Source organism: Trachemys scripta, chromosome 11 (genome assembly GCF_013100865.1).
Source record: "Trachemys scripta elegans isolate TJP31775 chromosome 11, CAS_Tse_1.0, whole genome shotgun sequence".
NCBI classification, from domain to species: Eukaryota; Metazoa; Chordata; order Testudines; family Emydidae; genus Trachemys; species Trachemys scripta.
Genome location: NC_048308.1, coordinates 29653721 through 29676590, shown reverse-complemented (window position 1 = coordinate 29676590; position 22870 = coordinate 29653721). Strand labels below are relative to the sequence as shown.

Genomic DNA, 22870 nt, shown 5'->3' with positions numbered 1-22870 from the left:
CTTGATTATCACTTCAAAAGTTTTTTTTCTCTTAATTAATTGGCCTCTCAGAGTTGGTAAGACAACTCCCACCTGTTTATGCTCTCTGTATGTGTGTATATATATCTCCTCAATATGCCCACTTCTTCGGATGCATCCGAAGAAGTGGGCTGTAGTCCACGAAAGCTTATGCTCTAATAAATTTGTTAGTCTCTAAGGTGCCACAAGTACTCCTGTTCTTCTTTTTGCGGATACAGACTAACACGGCTGCTACTCTGAAACCTGTCATTTAATTGTTTGCAAACTTCACTTTATTTTGTTTTTTATTAACTGTTGATGCTTAAAAATGAAACCCAGAGACGGTATAGATTGATTAGAGTCAATAACCGCTCCTATGCGCATACTAATTCTTCTTGCTCTAGCTTTTGTAACAGCATTAAAAGGATGCATTATAAATGAAATACACCTTGAAAATCATAGTGCTCATAACTAGTTCTGAATTACTGTTGTAGTTTAGGTAAATGATGTTACTAATTTTTCCACCATAGGGTATTTAAATCATATGCAGTGGTTATGGTTTTGTCCCATTTTGAAGGCTCAAGAAAGGGCTGATATTCTTGAATTGTTTCATTCTTTATGGGGAGATTGTGACAGGGACACTTGCCTCTTGTAAGTGTCTCCTGTTAGCTGGGTGTGATGCTGCAAGTTCTCCTGTGCCAGGCGCTGCCCGTAGGTTGTTGACCTTACTAGATGGGTCTTCAGTGGCTCAGCCCTCCAGCCAAGTCATGCAGTCTAAAACGGATGAACTCCTTCCGGGGTAGCAAAGAGTTCGACACACTGTCTGCCGTCACCAGGGCCTTCACCCCATCTCTGGGCTCCTTTAAGTCCTGCCTTTCACTTCGGTTTTCCAACAGAGCTTGTCCTTCCCAGGCCTTAGACCACTTTGCTCATAGGCTGGTGGGGGTCCCTGGGCCCAGCCCCTGCCCCGAGTCCCAGCCCAGGGACCTTGCACACAGCAGCCATGTACTGCTTCCTTCAGTTTGCTGCTGCTGTTCCCTGGGCCTTTTCCCAGGTGACTCCTTTCTCTTCACCCTGACTTCAGGTCTGAAGTTCTCAAATCCTCTTCCTCCTCCCTGCATGCAAGTACCTCCAGAACCTGTTTTCTCGTTTTCTTCCTGAGCTCTTGTGACCAGCAACAAGCACCCCTGAGCTTCTCAGGCCCTGCAGCTCCTTCTAGCAGAGCCTGCTGGGCCCTGATTGGCTGCATCTATGCTGCCTCTCTAGGCAGGCCTCGAGGACTTACCTTCAGCGCTCCTTTCCTGAGGTAGGGTGTGGTAGGACCAGGAGAGTCTCCAGCAGGAGGCTATGATGGCCTGGTACACCCCATCACAGAGATATATTAATGGGACACAGAATATGCATATTTATTACTAGGTTTTACTCTTTCAGTATGCCCATGATTCCTAACAATTATTTGAACATAGATGGACAAAACAGTTAAGTTAATACGGATACAGCAAAGTTCCAGACCTCCAACAAAAACCTTTAGAAAGGCTGATAACAGAAAACTTAACAATACTGCCAAAAACCTGAGTGTCTTAACTTTCTCTAACACAGTAAAATTCCTTTGTATGAACATGCAATTAGGCTAAGTTTCTATACCCAGTTTTATGCCAAACCTTCTGTAAGGTTACCTAGTTTAACAAAAAAGGAGACTTTTAAAATTAATTTTGAAATAATTTTTGCATCTTAGAGAACAGATGATAATGTCTGAATGATCTCCTGCAATGCTCCTCAATTTTAAGCATTCTGCAGAAAATCTCACCTCAGATATTTGTTTCAGTAAAATAATTGTTTTGATTAATTGATATCTTAGGAATGATTAGGAACTATTTTAGGAATATTACTGTGCAATGTGTGCTTCAAACATAACTCATAAAATTTTCATAAACAACTCTTTGCACTAATATGAATAATGGGCTATTTTGGAACTCGTAGGATCCTTACACAGCAACCCAAATGCAGATTCTATATTTAGTTCTGGATATGGTTTCTATCTCCATATTATTTTGCCTTTTCAATCACTTTATTATATCATTTAGTTTTTAAATAATGGCAGGTTCCAGTTATTCAGCATTAGCAATTTCTCCCCAAATCAGGTTGTTTTCCTGAGAGAAATTTTTTTTTTCTCTTTCCCTGAAATTTCAAGTTTCTAGAATTCAGATTTTAAAAATGTTGGGTATGTTCTAGAAACTATTTGCACAGTCAAGAGCTTGCCTTTATTAGCGTGCCAAAAATCATAAGCCAATACCTCCGCGTGAAGAAAAAGAAATCCAAACAGATAAAAAACATTCATTCTACATAATTCTTAGTTTAGCTGGAATAATAAGAAAAGTTGCATCCATCCCATACAATAAGAAATGACAGTGGAGGGTAGGATTTCATAACCCATTATGCTAGAACATATGTGCTGTAGTTAAAGACAGTAAACCAGTGGTGATTGTTCCCTTTTTTAGGATTCCTAACGTAATTAGTACTGAGAGATTGCTAATGAGACAGACATAATTTATTTGATGGAAAAAAACCATGAAAACCCTTTTATGAAAAAATGCACACTTGTTCTTCATTACAGAATGAAGGAAATGTGATGAACACTTTGAAGCACTAATTAACAATGCTGGGATTTATCTGAAATTTGAGAGAGACCATAGTGTTACCCTGTGGTGTAGACCTGTACTACAGACATTTTTCAACATTTATTATGCTATGTCTAGGTAAGAATAGATTTATGAGGCACTGCTAGGGTGTGGTTTGCCATCCATAGCTCTGTATTTCTAGGTTTTGCAACTGTTAACCAAATAATTGAAATTATTGGATATTTTTGCTTGAATGCTTTAAATTTTTTTTTTAAATATACTGATACTTTTCAAAATGTCTTAAAAAATCTCTAACCTTCTACAGTCTATATGGTGGGGTTTTCAAAAGTGTTTAGCATTGATATAACTCTGCTCTAACTGAAGTCAATGCCATTAACTTCCAGAGGGGCAGAATTAGCCCAACACTCAGCACTTTTGAAAATGTCACTTGTAGTTTTTTGTTAAAAAGGAGCCTGAAGAATCTATGAGACTCAAGATCACCTTTCTTAAAGCATCCAGTTGAAATTAATTAAAATGGAAATGAATAGATTTATTTGAAAATTCTACTTTTACTCACAAATTACGTGCTGTAATTTTGTGAAAGATTATAGTGTATTCTTCATACAATATAAAAAGACTGAATTCCATCTATGACTGAAAATCTGAAACCAGCCTTAACTTTGCAATTCAGATGTATCCAGCCCATATCTGGTACAACATGACACACAAGCTAGACTCATTTTAGCTTAAGAATCATTAAATAACATGACTGTCTCCTCTTTATAAGGAAATAACCATATCCCTGATAGAAAAAACTCCGAAGTCTGAAGGATAATGAGTTTCTATAGCTTAGGATATTTTCATTACCAGTTAACATGATGCCCTATCAAGTTATTACTGTATTTTGCAAGTATTTTAAATTGAACATTAACATTTTAAATGGACAAAAAAATTACATAGAAAAAGAAGGGCTATCTAATGTTGCTGAAACAAAACAGTTAAAGGAAAGTGAAACCTCTTTGGCTTTCTTATGCTCTTATAAGGTCTTTAACTCCATAATATCAGCATGTAACTCATCTTTACATTCCGTAATAAATTGTGTCTGTTTACTTTTTACTCGGCAATTTGTGCTGATAAAAATGGAGCTCCTTTGTATGATGTGACCTCAAGATACTGTGATTTATTAAATGTACAGCCAGGTGTACTTACTTTCCATTTAGTGCATATAATGAAATGGATATTTGTAGGAACATACCATTTTTAAAATCACTTCACTAGATTGCAAATGGAACATTTTGTCATACATCAAGCAATTTCCCAGAACATCTTTTTCCATGACAGTATTACATATTACAAAAGAGATATGCAGTCGAAAATTTAGCTTCGCATTCTGATTTGATTGATTGTATGGTTACACAAAAGGCCAAGAGCCCTCTGATGCATACTGGACAACTACATTTTTAAGCTGAGTCATAGAAATACACATCTAAGCGACTAGATTTCAGGCAATTAAATGCTTCTAGATTTATGAATCGAGTGATGATTTAGACAAATGTGTTCTATTTTAGACAATGGAAGTTGATTTTTTTAAACTAGATGCAAGATAGTTTAAATTTTCATTGTTTAATTGCTCCAAAACAACTGATGCTTATTATGATATATTTAGAAGTGCATTGGCATACTGATAAGCATAATACATTTCCAGATGTAATTGGCAAAAGTTGGAACATCTGTAGCTGAGATTCTAGAGCTACAGTACATACACCATAGTCAAACAGTTAAATAATTTACCTTAGCTGTTGGTTAAGGTAACATTTCAACAACCTTTCGCATAATTTTGCTGAATGTTTTATGTTTGTTTCACACATTGTGAATGCTAATGCTGTGTAAGTGTTATACGTGTTGAACACATTTTAACACTTACAGCTGTTTAGTGTATTTCAAATTGCATTTAATCACAGAAACAAATGTCTATAATAGTATGCCTCTACATATATTCAAGTATCTACCAATACAATTATCATATTTCTATAAGATTATCTTTAAGTATAAAATATAAACTACTGTGGTACTGACAACAATAAACATCAGCAAGGAAGTGCTATATAACTAAAAAAACTAAATAATTCAAAATATCTAACACTACGTAAAACAAGGAACCAGAATACCAAAATACATGCTTACTTCTGGGTCCATTTTTGGAATTCTACAAGATCAAGTTTAAAATAGTTGTCAGTAGAATCCTAAAAATGTAACAAGATCAATAATAGAGCTTAATACAACAACATTCACATGCAGGAATCAAGGACTGCATCTGTAGATCAAATGTATCCCTAAATTGGATGTTTAGTTATTCTACATTTCTCACAATGTATCTGTGGGTATATACAACTCATATTTAAGTGACAATAATCACAATCAAATGATCTAGATTTATATATTGACCAAATTAGTAATGCACAAAGAAAATTCTAATGGATATCCTGCAATGTTAGCATGCATTTTCCAGCCAAATAATTTAGCGTCAACTGCCACAGAGAAATATAATTTACTTCACCACATGCTATTTCCTTTCCAAAACATACCTGTTACGAGCTCTCTTATTTCTGCATCAATAGATTTTCTTAACAACCTCAAAAGGGCAGGTATCCCACCAACATTCTTCATTGCTATTTTATTTTCATCAGTAGACTTTCCATAAACAAGGTTTCTCAGTGCGCCACAAGCGTTCTTCTGAACTTCAAGGACTCTGTGATCCAAAAGGTCAACCAGATGCTTGATTCCTCCTAACCTACATACCTAGAAAATAATACTCAATATTAGTTCAAATTAATAGTTAAATAAGTTTCATTTTGTGCATAAAATGAAAAAAAGTATAAAGAAAATAAAAATTCTCTTTCTAGTCCAAGAAGAAATGTTGTTGTACATGGGGACTTATCAATATAACACTCATATTTTATTGCACAGCTAAGTGTTTACTGGCACTTCCATTATACACAACTATTTTTAGATATTTATAAAGCAATCATTATTGAAATCTTTACATACTGTTTGCAAGTTACAATCCATACCACAGTACATTCCACATCTAAGAATACCTCTATAAGGAATTCCAAGAGTACCACAGTAATGCTAGAGAAGCTAAATTATAGCGTTTTAATACCAGCTATATAACTTCATTTAAATGAGAGTTTTGGCATACAGAAGGTCCCTTTTTAGGAGCAAGATTTAGTTTACAAAAATGTATTAAATAAACAACTACATAAAATAATAACTATCGTAGGAAAACCTTCATACATGTTACTTAAAGAAAAACAAAAGGGAAAACTTAGGGTTAAATCTGGCTCAAAACAAGATTAATAGCATTGTTTACATAATAAATAATAAATTCTAATTAAAGCAATCTTTAAAAATCCCTCAGCACTGTTTGCAACGCAAATATTGCAGCATTGTATTAGCATATGAGAACCAGAAAATGAAATCTACAAGGAGCAAAAATGAAACTGACTAGCCTATTTTCTCTATTGAAGCTTTCCCTCATCAATTAGGACCTGAAACTGCTCCAACTGTCCTGAGGTACTTTCTTTACCATCTATAATAGGCTGACCAAATTCATAAAGTCGTACATGATCAGCAGTGCCTGGCAGATTGAAAGCCAGAACCAGAGGGAGGCCAGAGAGCGCTCTTTCCTGCCAAAGAAGTCTATTCTTTTAGCCTCCTTCTCATTAGCTATACTGGCCTGTCACTCATCACCAGTGAGTCAAGGGCCAGGTGAAAGAAAATGAATCCTGATCACTTAATGAGCACAAAATAACTCTTCTCTGTTCATTTGAACCCCAGAGCTATGGTGGCCAGCATCTGCCAGAGTGAGCTGGCTGATTCAAGGATGACCTTGCTAATTGGCAGTGCCACCCGCTTGGGCCTGTGCTGTGCAGAATGTTCAGCAATCTATATGGAGCCTCCTGGATATCTTCCAGAGGAATATGAAGGGTCTCCACCACAGATTTAACCAGGTCCTGGAAGGCATTGAGTCATCTGCACATGGTGGGTAAGCTTCACCCAGAGAGTATGACTCGTACCAGCTGGCATCCCAGGCAGACCTCCCTCAGCTGCTTGGTCATCCACAGAAATGACTTACAAATATTGAACCTGGAAGGAATATGGGCTTCCCCCAGGTGGAACACAGGGAGTGTGTGGAGTGTGAGCAGGGATCACTAGCATACACAGGGGGGAGTTTCAGTGAGAGCATCACACCCCAAAATATACTAATCTAAACTAACTAAACTATAAATTAACTATTCCTAACTATTTACAGGAAAAAGGCTGAAGAGTTCCGGGTGAGCACTGAGGCTCCATCCCAGACCACAAGTGGTGACAAAGAACTGAGATGGCGACAGTGCAGCAGCCCCTCTATGCCCACAGTGCATAGCACAAGGAGAGCAGGGGTGCATGTGTGATCCAAACAGATACTGCTAGGAAGAATTCTCCAGAACTGAGTGCATGGAGCACATGAGCTACCTAAAATGCACTACATATAAAGTGCACTCCACATAGGGACAAACACTCAAAGAAGATTGAAAATTTAATGAAAAGTTTTAGTATGTCGATTTATCCCAAGAGAATAACACAATTCTGAAAAATACACAGTATTAGGATCTAGCCAAATCTATCAAATGGAAATTTTTAAGATGGAATCTAATATGTCAAATTATCTAAGGGTGGTGCTTAGATTGCAAGATGATAGGTGCCTTCATATATATATATTCCATCTTAAATATATATATATACACACACACACACACATACATACACATGCACACATCCCTACCCCTAAAATAAGCAGAAAAGGTTTAGAAGGAATTTTGAAATGCAAAACCATCAGTAATATAATTCAAATTTTGTAACTGATCAGATCAACTCTTCTTATGTAGACAAAAAAAAATACATGATCGGCTGGTGAATTTGGACTTTTTTTTATTCATCTGTTTAACAAAAAGTCTGTTTTTTTTTAAATAAAACCCTAAAGTCATTCAATCCTTACTGTAATCTAGTTTACTATAGTTGGGATTATAGAGCAATTGACAGTCTGGTATACACTTGTTTGTACTTCCACAACACAATATAGAACTACACTGCAAATTGGCACTATGTATCACACTTGCATATAGTGACACTAATTATGAAACTGAAAAAACATTGATGAGGTATTAATCTATTATATGAAGTCATTACTATGTCAGCAATCTCTAATACTGTATCTAGAGTATACAACAGATTGAATCAGTGCTTATTTATATGATAAGATTCCTGTTGCTGGAACCTTTTTAAATAAATTAATGGAGATATCCTATCTCCTAGAACTGGAAGGGACCTTGAAAGGTCATTGAGTCCAGCCCCCTGCCTTCACTAGCAGAACCAAATACTGATTTTGCCCCAGATCCTTAAGTGCCCCCCTCAAGGATTGAACTCACAACCCTGGGTTTAGCAGGCCAATGCTCAAACCACTGAGCTATCCCTCCTCCCATTAAAAAAAAATTAAGATTGAATCAGTGCTTATTTATATGATAAGATTCCTGTTGCTGGAACCTTGTCTCTTCGAAATTCTGTACTGCACCAGGCACACTGTCAATACTCAAATTATCTATTTATTTGGTATCCATTACAAGTCATTTTTACTCCCGCTCCTTTTGATGCAAAGAGCAATATTACAAAACATAATAGTTTTAGCTCCATCCAAGTAAGGCAAGAACATTCAGAGCAAAGATTATCTTTTTTTCCATTCTTAAATCTCCCTATTGTGCCTCCAACAATACAGCTCATGTAGTAACAAAATACCACATGAGATTTCAATGACATCTAGACACATCAAAGTGAGTTAAGTAAAAAGTGATCGTTTTACGTCCACTTCCATGCCTTAGTCATAACTTGATTGAATGCTGTTTTGGGTATTTAATATAAAATGAAATCTGAATCAGAAATCCATTCACAAGACCTTTTCACTGAATGACCATCCATCTATTCAAAGAATTATCTAAACAAAACTATAACAACTGTCATTAATACCAATGGGCACTTCCTTTCTAAATGAAAAAAAAAACAAAAGAACTCATGCAAAATGACAGTTCATGAAATGATGTACCAGTAATTTAAAGTATTCAAGGAAAACTGCAAGTTGTTGATAGATGTTCTTTAAATATGTTCACTGCTTAATCATTCTGTTTAGTTTCATAGGCAATTTAAATAGTAAAGATTGGTTCATTGTAGATAAGTAATTTGCATACCTTCATATGTTTCAGCAATGCAAGCATTTTAGTTCATTTTGCAAGGCTTTTAATACCCTTGATAGTCTAGTAAATTAATCTGATCCTTAGAATAGTGATAAAATAATGAATCTAAATAATGAAAAATTCAAAGTTAAGGCTTTCATTAGATAAGGCTTTACTGATTTGTGTGGTGAAGTAATTATGGGCCATCTCCAATCCAAAACAGCCTCTTGGCTGCTTATCTCTGAATTGAAGGGGGCATTCTCCTCATTCATAGCTCCTTCCCAGGAGTCACCGACTCCATCAAGCCTCCTCAAGTTGAGTAAATCTCCATCCAGCACCCTAATTTAAGGGGCAATTTCTCCTTGGCTGATTCAATGTTAGCCAGTCAGGGAAGAATTGATAAAGGCCTCATTGAAGTAGTCTCTTCTGAAAGATTTGAGAACAGTTCTCTCTCCTACTGGAGACTGGCACAAACAAGTTATTTCAGCTCTAGTGTTACAGAAATTCCTAAGGGCTGCTTAGTCCTTAGGAGACTGAAGGGAAAGGAATGATGGATCCAGTATGTCAATCTCATTTGTGAGATTTTTCCTTTCTCAGAGTAGTTCTACAAACCCACAACATGGATCTGGAAGGACTGGGGTATTTTTGCCTTTTCATGAAGGGGACAAATATTTGTCCTTTTCTCTTGGATAGGATGACCTAACAAATTCAGTCTCTCAGGCCAAAAAATCATGGAGCAGGCCCTATGTGTACAAAGTGTGGCTTTAATACATATATAATACTACTGACTTGGTTACTGTATAAAGGTAAAAATATACATACCCCAAATATTCAGTGCTAACTAACTAGAATGAAATAAATAAGCAAGAACTCAGCTAATATGTATATGTGAATTGATACTAAATTCAAGTTCAATGTAACTTTTTTCCTCTCCATTAAAAAATATCTTAATTATATATGCATTTAAAATAGGAGAAACAAAAAACAAACATTAAAAAGGCTACTTTTTATAATTTAAACATAACCCAATAAAGACAAAATTGAAGCACCATGTAACGAAAACAAAGACTTCATACAGATCAGTGATTTCAGATAAACACTATCCCAGAAATTCTTAAATATGTAGTCCTGCACCTCATATGAAGCAGTCTCACAAAAGGGAGTCAGATTGTCTATAAACCTCTCTACTTCACACTGCCACCACAAACCTTAGCACAGAAACACTCCCAAGATTTTAAAAAGTAAAAGTAAAATAAAAATATATTTTAGCGGTGTATCCAAGAGCCATAAGCCAAAATATAGAATTCAACTACAAACTACACTTCTGAAACCTATTAAGAAAGCATTACCTTCACCCACTACCTAAGGTCAACATTGTTACTATTACTAGTGCAACAGGATTGTGCTGGGGAGCAAGGTACTCCATATTTCCCTACCATGGCTAATTGCATTGTTGGTTACATCATAGGACTGGAGCACAACTTCTCTGGGCCTCCTACTGACCCTCAGGAGGTCGAGACCTTGACTCTGCACCTCCCCCGCCCCCACCATCCAGTATGACCGAACCAGTATAATCTGTGACAGACAATAAATTGCTGCAGATTACTTCACCTGGACCTCCAGAGCAAGGTGTATGAAATTAGGGATTGAATTGCAACTCAGTCACAATTCAGTCCCTAGTCTGCTCCTGGGACAGCGCACCTATGCGCTCTCATTTCCTCGGAGCTAGTGGTAAATCCACAATCTAAGTCCTTGTAATTATAAATCTAGTAAAAAAAACCCCACAACAATTATTATTTTATGCCCACAAATTTCTAATAATTGGACACAGCCAGAGGAAGTGGGTCCAAAACCCCAACAAAAGATTAATTCAGCCTCATCCCACACCCATTTTTCAAGTAAATGGTAAAACTCCCATTGACTACATGGAGAACAGGACTGAGCCTTTGAACTGCAATGTAAATTTTATTAAAGTTTATTTGCTGTTTTCAGACAGATATGCTATAGAGAATTTTGAGCTGTCTTTCCTATAAATTAGTATTTATACTTAATCCTTGTGAAATAGGAATCCAACACAATACAGATGCAAATGTGATGAAACACAGGTGCAGGAGTCTGTGCCAGTTTCTTTACACGTGTGGGGCAAATAGATAAAATGGTTACCTACCTTTTCGTAACTGTTGTTCTTCGAGATGTGTTGTTCACGTCCATTCCACATTAGGTGTGCGCCCGCTGCATGCATGAGCGTCGGAAACTTTCCCCTTAGTGGCTCCCGTTGGGCCGGCGGGGCCCCCGCCTGAGCAGCGCCACTGTGTCGTGCATATATATCCCCGCTGGCCTGACCCCCTCCAGTTCCTTTTTGCTGGCGACTCCGACAGAGGGGTAGGAGGGCAGGTGTTGGAATGGACGTTTTTTCTTCTTCGAGTGCTTGTTCACGTCCATTCTACATTAGGTGAATCAGAAGCTTACCTTTGGAGGTTGGTAGGAGTCACGGAACAATTGATCGGAGGACCTCCCTGCCAACTGCCGCGTCCTCTCAGGCTTGCTGGTTGACCGAGCCCCCTGAAAATCCCGTGTGGAAGGCGGAAATGACTGCCAGATGCACCCTGATGGAGGCCGGGGCCAGCCCCTGCTCCTTGAGGTGCAGCAGATACTCTAGAATGGTCGGCACCAAAGCCTGGCGTGGCTGAACCTGTTGGGGCCCACACCAGTACGAGAACCTCTTCCACTTGGCCAGGTAAGTCGCCCTGGTAGAGGGCTTCCTACTACCAAGTAGAACCTGCTGCACAGGGAGGGAGCACTGGCTCTCCAAAGCATTCAGCCACAGAGCTTCCATGCCGCCAGATGCAGTGATTGCAGGTCGGGGTGGAGGAGCCGCCCTCAGTCCTGCGTGATGAGGTCCAGGTGCAGGGGCAGGGTTAACAGGGCTTCCACCGACAGCTCCAGGAGTGTGATGAACCAATGCTGGCGGGGCCAGGTGGGGCAATGAGGATGACCGCCGCCCTGTCCCTGCACACTTTGAGCAGGACTTTGTGCACCAGAGGAAGCGGGGGAAAGGCGTATTTCAATTCCCCTCCCCTGCGACCCTGGACGAGCAGAACTGCGGGCACTGGGCGTTGTCCTTGGTGGCAAACAGGTCTACCTGGGGAAACCCCCACTTGTGGAAGAGCGAAAACACGATGTCCGTTCTGAGCATCCATTCGTGCATACGGTATGACCTGCTGAGGTGGTCCGCCAGTTCGTTCTGCACCCCCGGGAGGTATGACGCCTTGAGGTGGATGGTGTGGGCTATGCAAAAGTTCCAGAGGAGGAGAGCCTCATGGCAGAGCGGTGAGGAATGGGCTCCGCCCTGCTTGTTTATATAAAACATGGCGGTCGTGTTGTCCGTCAGAACTGTCACGCTGTGATCACTCAATGTGGCATGAAAGGTCTGGCAGGCTAAACGAACCACCCTGAGCTACTTCACATTGATATGGAGCGACCGCTCTGCTCCCGACCTGAGTCCTGAGGTCTCCTAGGTGAGCACCCCATCTGAGGTCTGACACGTCCATCACAAGCATCAGGTCCGGCTGTTGTGCGGCAAAGGGGATGCCTTCGCAAACCACTGTCTGGGACCGCCACCACCGCAAGAAGTCTAGCACGTCCCCCGGGGCTGTCACTACCAAGTCCAGGGGGAGTGTCCTGAGTTTTAGTCCGGCATGCTTGACCACATGCGTGCATGCTGCCATGTGACCCAGCAGCCTCAGGGAGCATCTGGCTGTCGTAATGGGAAATTGGCACAGGGAGGTCACTGCCTGCTGGATGGCCAGGAATCGTGATACTGGAAGGCTCGCATTTGCCTGTACTGCATCTAGGACCGTCCCTATGAATTCCACCTTCTGCGTTGGAATGAGGGTGGATTTGGGGACGTTGACCAGGAGCCCCAGTGTGTGGAATAGTCTCAGGGCCACCTGTACATGGGACCGAACCTCCTCTTTGGACTGGCCCACCAGGAACCAGTCATCGAGGTACGGGTAAACTCAAATCCTCTGCCTCCGTAAGAAGGCCACCACTACCGCCATGCATTTTGTGAACACCCGTGGGGCTGCAGGTAGTCGAGAACTGGTAATGTTCCTGGTTCACGGTGAAACGCAGGAATCGGCGATGCGCTGGGTGGATGGCGATATGAAAGTATGCGTCCTTCATGTCGAGGGCAGGGTACCAGTCTCCCGGATCCAGGGAAGGGATGATGGTGCCCAGAGAGACCATGCGGAACCGGGCCTTGACCAGGAACTTGTTGAGCCTGTGTAGGTCTAGAAGGGTCGAAGGCCTCCTTTGGCCTTGCGAATGAGGAAGTATCGGGAGTAAAGCCCTTTCCCCTTTAGGTCTTTTGGTACCATTTCTATTGCGTGCGAACCTCCTTTTCCAGGAGGTGCTTGTGAGAGGGGTCCCTGAAGAGGGATGGGGGAACAGGGGTGGGGAGTGGGCAGGGAGGAGAACTGCAGTATGTATCCGTTTCGCACCATGCGTAACACCCAGCGGTCCGACGTAATGCTGGACTACACACGGGAGAAACGAGACAGGTGATTCAGGAAACAAGGGGACAGATCCGGTGATTGGTCTGGTACGCTGTCCTCGAGCGCACCTTCAAAAGCCTGGTTTAGGGCCTGGCTGGGACTTATGTTGGCCCTGGCTTTGGCCCGGCCTATTGGAGCTATTGTTATTGTTATTATTACGTCGCCTCCTGTTATCCCCGCTTCGCCTGCGGTAGGGCTCGTGCCTAGGACGAGGCTGGTAGTGACGCTGAGGAGGAGGCTGTAGCTTGAAGGGCTTCCTTTGAGTCGCTGGGGTGTGCATACCCAGCGACTTGAGTATAGCCCTTGAGTCCTTGAGGCTATATAGTTTTGCGTACGTCTGGTCCGAAAAGAGCCCAGACCCTTCGAAGGGGAGGTCCTGGAGCGAGTTCTGGACCTCAGGCGGCAGCCCTGACTCCTGTAGCCATGCTGAGCGTCGCATGACCACTCCAGATGCATGTCCTGGCCGCCACATCTGCCGAATCCAAGGATGCCTGGAGAGAGGTCTTCACTATGGCCTTGCCTTCATCCACCAGTGCCGTGAACTCCTGCTGGGAACCCTGCGGGAGGTTGTCCTTAAACTTCCCCACTGCCACCCAGGAGTTGAAGTTATGCCTGTTGAGGATGGCCTGCTGGTTAGCAATCCTCAACTGGAGGCCCCCTGAGGAATACACCTTCCTGCCAAACAGGTCCAGGTGCTTCGCTTCCTTGGCCTTTGGGGCCAAGGCCTGCTGCCCATGGCGCTCTTTTTCATTTACCGCCGAGACTACCAGGGAACATGGGATTGGCTGGCAAAACAAAAAGTCGTACCCCTTTGACGGGGTGAAATACTTGCACTCCACACCTTTGGCTGTTGGAGCGCTGGAGACCGGGGTCTGCCATATAGTCTTATAGTTCGACTGTATGGTCTTAATGAGCGGAAGCGCTATTCTGGATGGACCTTCTGGGCTCAGAATGTCCACCATGGGGTCCTCCTGCTCAACCGTCATCTTGGCCTGCAACCCCAAGTTATGAGCAGCCTTATGCAGTAGCTCTTGATGGGCTCTGTGGTATATTGGCAGAGGCCCTGCTACCGCTGTACCTGCTATCGCTTCATCTGGGGATGACAAGGAGGTCAGCAGCTGCTCAGCTTCCCCGTGCTGGTCCCCTTCCCCTGCGCGAGGGGCTTCCGGCTTGGGCTGGGACAGCTGACCTTGGGGCGGCACAGGACTCAGTGCTGGTCTCTCCGGTCTCTTGCTCGGTGAAGGTGCAGGTGGTCTGGACATCGTAGCTTCCTGCACGGAGGAGCGTCGGTGTGGGGACTTGTGCACCGAGTAGCTGGCCCTGGAGGGAGCCCCTTGCCACTGGTGGTAGGCCCAAGTGGTCCAGAAGGGCCAGTGCCTTGGCAGTCCCCACTGGGGTTGCCACCCAGCCTGGTGTTCTCTGTTGCCTGGTGCAGGTAACTGTATTGGCCCGAGTCAGTGCCGGACTCCAGTGATGCTGAACGTGAAGGCTATGGCGGTGCCGTCGATCTGTGCCAGCAGGAGGTCAACAAGCGGCTTTTTGCCGATCGGGAACGGGACTGGTACCGCTGCTCACGGGACTGGGACCGGTATCAGTGCTCCTGTGACCTGGACCGGTGACTTCTGGAAGCCTTCGGCGATGACCGGCTCGCCTTCTCCTCGTGCCGGGCTTTGGGGGGTGCTGGAGAGCGTCGAGTCCATAGACAGGAGTCGTGGGGGTCACTAACCAGCATAGGCTTGCGGCACGTGGTGCAAGCCTTAAACCTGTGGGCCCGCGGCGGGTGCTGGAAGCCTCCAGGCACCTAATCTGCTAAGTGTCCACAACAAGGGAATGCTAACGAACTGACAGCAATTAAGTACTCTAAAGCTAAGGGACTGCTTCTCATACGAGAGCAAGAGGTTGTTCCAATGCCACATCAGATGGTAAGAAGGAACTGGAGGGGGTCGGGCCAGTGGGGATATATATGCACAGCACAGTGGCGCCGCTCAGGCGGGGGCGCCGCCGGCCTGACGGGTACCGCAAAGGGAAAAGTTTCTGACGCTCGTGCGCGCGCACCTAATGTTGAATGGACGTGAACAAGCACTCGAAGAAGAATCATAGATTCCAAGGCCAGAATGAACCACTGTGATCATCTAGTCTGACCACCTATATAACACAGGCCACAGAACTTCCCTCTAATAATTCGTAGAGCATGTCTTTTAGAAAAATATCCAATCTCAATTTTAATATTGTCAGTGATGGAGAATCCATCACAACCCTTGGTAAAGTGTTCCAATGGTTAATTATCCTCACTGCTAAAAAATGTATGCCTTATTCCCAGCCTCTTTTCTAGCATTATAAATGTCTTGTAAAGAGGACAGTGTGACTATTTCTTAGTAAGATTTGAAGTATTTTTCTCCCTAATATAATGAAGTCTTTTGATATTAGAAAAATTGCACTGGAACAACAATTACAGAAAAGTTTAAATAAATGAAGAAAATTAAAAAGGAACTGTAATAGGACTGGTGTCTCTGACCTAAGTTTGGGGCCACTCCTCCTGTAAATCAGGTACCAAAAGAAGACCAGTCTCCACTTCCTTCAATCCAGTCCAAATAGGAACCAATGAAGAAAGTCTCTTCACATTCATCAGGATGAGAACAGCTCCTCTGGGCAGCAAGGAGGCAAGTTCCACAGCTCTTCTGTGTCTCTGTTCTCTTCCCTCACTAGGAAGCCACTAGCTCTGTTACCTCCCAAGTAGGAAAGAGACAGAACTTGTTTCTCCCTGAAAGGCCCCCAGGACCTCTAGAAATCTCAGAAATTTTATGGTTTCCCTGTTTGGGGAACACAGCTGTCAGCTCAATCTCTCAGTAGCCTAATAGATCAAAAGTGTTAGTTCCTATACCCCCCAGCCCCTTCTCTCATCACCATAGGCACAATTCCATTTTACACTCAAGAAATTAAATGAAACAGACCATCCTACACTCAAACACAGAACAGTAGAATACCTGGAGGAAATAGTACAGAACACAGAAAATTCACTCCAGTTTACAAGGAGAGGAATTTACAAGCCTCCAAGTGAAATCAATTGCTGTCCAGGAAGAAGAGCATTTTGTGACCTCATACAGTACAATAAATACTGCTGCTTCTTGTAATTTTCAATACTCTTTGAGGAGTATTGAAATTGACAAGTAGTTCAGGGCTCTTAAATCACACAAGTTAGCACATCACAGGAGGTGCTTAGCAACTTCCATGATTTGGATCTTTATCTCTACTGACAGATACAAGAAAAATAAAGCGTTGTCATCAAACATTTTTCTCACTTCGGAGTATTTTAGCCACATAAGACTGTTGCTTGCTGATATTTATGTGTACATTTTGGTACTCCTGGGTTCTGTTTCCAGGCTTTGCCACAGCCTTGCTTAGATGAGCCTGGGTAAGTCACTTAATTTAATTGTTTCACTAATAATTTTAATGAATGTAAAGACACAATGAGATTATCGGAAGAAAAGTGCTATATCAGTGATTCCCAAACTTATTCTGCCACTTGTGCAGGGAAAGCCCCTGGCGGGCCGGGCCGGTTTGTTTACCTGCTGTGTCTGCAGGTTTGGCCGATCGTGGCTCCCAGTGACCGCAGTTCGCTGCTCCAGGCCAATGGGAGCTGCTAGAAGCGGCACGCCGAGGGATGTGCTGGCCGCCCTTCCCGCAGCTCCCATTGGCCTGGAGCAGTGAACCGCGGCCACTGGGAGCCGCAATCGGCCGAACCTGCGGACGTGGCAGGTAAACAAACTGGCCCGGCTCGCCGGGGGTTTTCCCTGCACAAGCGACAGAACAAGTTTGGGAACCACTGCACTATATAAATTAACAAACACAAACCACATTTAGTGACAGCTAAGATTTCATCAGGACTCATCCCACCCACCTAAATCCTTGAAAGCATGAAAATAAGAAGTCAAGGCAAATATCTTCTGCACTCCTTACCACCTTCACATCACCTATGACACTGCTGATAACAGACTCCAATTTGCTTTGCTGCATTAAAACTTGATGGTGACCACATGTTCTCTCATATTAACAGATCAACATATCTGACTGTCACAGATGTCATATCTCTACTGTCACTGGCCACTGTTGGAAGACAGGATACTGGGCTAGATGGACCTTTGGTCTGACCCAGTATAGCCATTCTTATGTTTACATAGCCCATTCATTTGGAAATTTATTCTGCTTTAACATTGCTGTGGTTGTCATTAAGCTTTTTAATGACAGAGTGAATTGGATGAAGTGAGGTATCTATTGCTTTCCAGTATGTGTTGGAGATGGAGGTGAATGCTTCATGGAGTGTTGAGTGTATTAGCAATTGTGTTGGAGGCAACATGAACATGGCAAGGAACGCAGAAGATGTTTAGTTTATTTCTACACTTTCAAGGATTTGGATAGGTGGGCTGGGTCCCTAGTGCAAGCCTGACTTTGACTAAACATAATTTTCTGTTTATGTTAATTTCCCTATTCCGTCAAGCATTGTAAACTAAAACTTCCCATGAGGCACTGCACCATCACATGGAAATGCAGTTTAATGTTGAAAGTACTCAAGACTAAACTTTTTGGGTCAGTTCTACAAACTAGTTGAACTGACCCCTCACCCTCCTTTTTTGCACAAAATCAAAATTATCCTGTGAAAAATTGACATTTTGCAGAAACTACATTTTCTGTCAATAAATAATTCTAATGTAAAATTCCCAACCAACTGTTGTCAAGATCACCGCATTATTTTTTAGCAACAACAACCTGTCAGCTGCAGAGAACTTCTGTGAGTGAATTTGTGTCATCATTCACTTCCTGAAAGATAGACTCAGACTCATGTTCTCCCATGCAATCTTCTGCGAGTCATCTTGTATCTTCCTGAAAGATGCTACAAGATCTCCTGAACTTCTGGAAATTTAAGAAAGGCAGGAGCAACTGCAGCAGCAGGATGAATACCTGCAATCCACCAGCAGGCCTGACTACTATGTTGTCACTTCTTTGACAGTCAAGGCCAGCAGTAAATGACAAAAATTATCATTTTTGCTAACACATGATTGAAGTAGTGTCAGTATTTAATACACTGACCCCATTTTGTACTCTGCCTTTGTAAACTATAACTTATTCCAAAATGCCTCGAACCACCACCTCTACTGAAAATATTGCATCAACCCACGCTAACAGTGTGGCTCCACCTCAAACAAGCTTATGAATCTGCTACTGTCTGAGCTAATGACCATCATCCTTTAGCTCAAAGTAGAGGATCAGGTTTTTACATCCTCAGGTCAATGGTTCAGTCCCCTGCAGATGATCTGATTAGGGATGTATTACATATCATCTAGCCATGAGAGGGGGACAAAAAGCCACTCTGTGACAGCCTGGGTTATATACTCCTCATGCCCATGATGCTTGTTCTGAGCTTCGGGTAGTCTGCAGAAATTCAAATCTTCATGTGTGTCTGACAGAATTAAACCTAGGATTCATGAAGCTAAAATTTTGAACCTCTGCCTTGGTTGAAGGACTAGGTAAAGTCTGTTAACTTGGAGGCCGTAGCAGACTCAAACTTGTATATATGGTGCAGACACTTAAGGGTATCAAAGACATTTTGTGTAAGTGTGGGTTACACTCTGCTCCAATCTGGGTGCTTCAGGTGTCCATAGATGTTCATTCCACACATGTATCTCTCTGAAGAGAATCTGGAATCTCTGGATCTGAAAGAACAAACTACTGGTGCTTTAACTGAAGTACTAGATCCAGGAGAATAAAGGGAGGAGCAAACTCATAAGCTACTACTTATGGTGTAGCCCTCAGAAGGACAAATCCATACAGTATTAGGATGGGTTACAACAGCATCTTCTGAAGTCCTTTGGTGATTTGTTAAGCAGTATGTCTGATACATCACATGATTCTGAACTTTTTGTCATTGTGTGGACATAGCTCCTATGCTACCATACCTTATATCCTTAGTAACACTGTATCAACATAACTTATATCAGCATTTAAAACAGTAACTTTTTCAATATTAATTAATTAACACAACTACAATTACAACTATTATCAAACATTCTTCCGAAGTGGTCATTGCGAAGAATCACACACACTTAATTTCATATCTCGGTCTACCATAGTATGTTTTCAAAGGGGGTCAGAAGAAACCATTGGACATTTTTTGTTGTTGGACGGTGTATTTCAAAATAGCAATATCTAACCTGTTTTTTTTAAATAATGGCAAGCATTTCATGAACAACAGTGAGCACTTGAAATTGGTTTTCTAACTCCAAACAAGAGATAATATAGAACATTTTCATCTCTTAAAATGAAAAACTAGGAGCAAATTTAACTATGAGAGTGCAAGTGCTCCACCATAACATGAAGTATTATTATTGATAATAAAACACTAAAAATTGTTGAGTGAAGGGAGATCAAGGATCTCTACTAAAAGAGACTGTAGGACAAAAACAAAGGGAATCCCAGTTGTGCTCCCATATAATTTGCTGGTTAGGTTATTCGCTCCATCTCCATTTTTTCACCTAAATATTTTAAAATAAATAACACTGTATAAGGGGAATGGTGAATAAGATGCACATGTGAGATGCGTATGACATAACAGATTCCTTCAACAATTGATATTTTATTGCTGCTGTATGAAAGGAATAAAATGATGGCCAGTAGCCCTTATATATACACAAAGTTTATATAAATTCTAGACATTAACTATGTTCTTCCATGTACCTATAACTGCCCTCCATATCACACTTGATGAAACCTTTCCATAGCTCCATAAATACTCAAGGTTGTTTTGATTAGTGCTTCACTGCACACCACAACTTTTGCTTTGTTTGCATTAAAAAGAGTGGAAGGCCTATGTAAATTTTTTTTGGAACCCCTTAATTATCAGTAGTAGTTCTTTAAATGCTGATTTTGTTAAGCCTACATTTAAGAAATAATATAAGGTTTGACATCAGGTTAAATACTAGTAATACAATTTTGCTGGATTACCCACTTTTAATGGTTTTCACTTGATAGTAAGAGAGAAGTGTTAATATATCTAGAATTCTCAGAATTAACATGCCTCTAGTACAAACACATGCTTAAAAGCATCTAGACCAGGGGTTCTCAAACTGGGGGTTGGGACCCCTCAGGGGGTCGCAAGGTTATTACATGGGGGGTCACGAGGTGTCAGCCCCAAACCCTGCTTTGCCTCCAGCATTTATAATGGTGTTAAATATATAAAAAAGTGTTTTTAATTTATAAGGGGGAGGGTCGCACTCAGAGGCTTGCTATGTGAAAGGGGTCACCAGTACTAAAGTTTGAGAACCACTGATCTAGATCCAAGTGTTACAGTCACTTTTGTGATCAAAATAAAAGGGAAAAGTGTATTTGCTCGTTGTTTGCAGTTCTTCGCGAAACAGAAAAAAAAATCAACACTGTACCTCAATTTTTACTTTGTTATCTCCAAAGCACAGGTGCTGAAGGTAGGCTGCTGCATTTGCTTGAACTGATGGGAACTGATGCTGAAGCATGTGAATGACTTCAGGCAATTCTGGATCCCGCCATGCAAACTCCCTTCATTAGATAAACAAATTCAAGGGAAGATGTTAGTTTATACATATGTTTTACTCCCTATAGTTACTGGAGAGTCTTAGCAGTTTTCTAAAGTATTTGCTGTCCTGTAGTATCAAACGTAAAAGAGGAAACTAAACGTGTGAAAATGGTTCATTATTCCATTCCACCTTTCAGTTTTCCCATCAGTAGAGAAGCCTTTATATTCTTTATGCATCACAGCAAAAACATTATAAATGTCCATATTGCCTTCTTCAGTTAGATTGCGAATACAGATTGTATAGCTAGAGTGAAATATATATACTTTAACTCTACTTACTGAATCACTGAAATCTACATAAACCTCCTTAGCTTTAAAAAGGGGGGTGGGGTGAGGGAGAGGATGACCCATATGAAGATACCTAGCTCTTATAAATTTCATTCAGCGGAGGACAGGTGTAATTCATACAGAGAATATTTTTTTCTGAACATTTAACACATTTTTTACTGTTTTATAGTCAATTACACTTGGACAAAAACGGATACGAGTGGCATTATCAACAGGACTGATATGAGTGGCATTATCAACCATATCAAAATAAAGTACCACAAGGCTGTAACAGCTTGAATTGTCTAGGGACTGTGGACTTACAACTAGTTTTATTGTAACTGTTTCACCAAGTACACAGCTATTTTACATAGCCAAAAACCTGGCAAGTCATTAGACATGACCATGAAATTTATAGCTTTAGGAACTGATCCAGTGACATTTGTTGGGCTATTTTCTCTTTCTAAAGAATTTTAAACAAAACAGTACAGAGATCTTACTCTTCCTGAAAATCCAAACATGTGAAACAACTAAAGTTCCAAGAACAGAATGATAATGTTGTTCCAAAGTAATCCTTTCAAGCAGTTAAGACTCAGAATGTGACATATAATTCTATCCAGTTGGTTGACCTTCTAAATATCCTCTTTTAAAAGACACAAATTACGTAAGTTTGGGTTCACATTTTAAATATTGCCTATATTAAGAAAGATGTGAACAAAATCTAATAATAATACATATATTTTTAATTGTTATTTTATATTTCAAATTTCAATGGAAACAGTTGTTTGGATTAAAACATTTTCTGGCAGTAAAGGTTGCAGCAGTATGATAGTACATATGAACCAGCAGTTAAAACTCACTAACCACAAGGTAAAACTGTTTAATTGTGAAAGCAAATTATAATGCAGAAAGCAAAGAAATAGTTCTAGTGGTGAAAAGTAAATTAGATTTTTTAAAGGTCTGTTTTAATAATAAAAGGATTTATTATTAACAATGGTATGGAATTTTAGGAGTGCTTTTTTTTTTTTTTGTAGGTTCTACACAAAAAAAGGACTGCACTTCTCCTGTTGGCTCAGCAGCAATACTTAGCAAACAAACACTATTCCTAGAGCTACACTTATTCTTGCTGACATCATCAAGACAAGAGTACAAGTGAGCCAGTTAAATGGAATGAACTGTCTCCATTAGAAACACAAGAACTATATCAAGATTCCCCAAATGGAAAAAATGACAAAATTGATGGAAAATTTCATTTTCAAGATTTAGGGATGTGATTGGGTATACACCAGCCCCACACTGAGTCAACAAGGGTTAATGAGCTAGAGTGGGCCCACTCAGCCTTGCCCTGCTATACCTGCACTTACTGTCAGATAATGACGGGCCAGTTAAAAAGGGAAGAGGACAGCCCAGTAGGTGCACTGACCAGGGAGAATAGATCTATCTTGTGCTCCCAGAGAAAAGGACCAGCCCAGAACTTCCACAGAGACTCCTGACTGCCAGAGCCCTCTGGAAGAAGATAGGCCTGGCACAGGACTATTGGTTTTGGCACTATTTGTTTGCTTTACT

General features: G+C 41.3%; 1 protein-coding gene across 10 annotated transcripts in view; it reads right to left on the bottom strand.

Moving 5' to 3' along the window:
- PKP4 (plakophilin 4) overlaps positions 1–22870 on the bottom strand; it is a 213563-nt gene that overhangs the window by 48735 nt on the left and 141958 nt on the right. For all 10 annotated transcript variants that reach the window (XM_034786181.1, XM_034786179.1, XM_034786180.1 and 7 more), the window contains 2 exons: positions 20868–21000; positions 5201–5414 (listed from right to left, as the gene is read on the bottom strand). In XM_034786181.1, coding sequence (XP_034642072.1) covers positions 5201–5414; positions 20868–21000 — 347 coding nt within the window. The remainder of the gene's footprint in view (positions 1–5200; positions 5415–20867; positions 21001–22870) is intronic.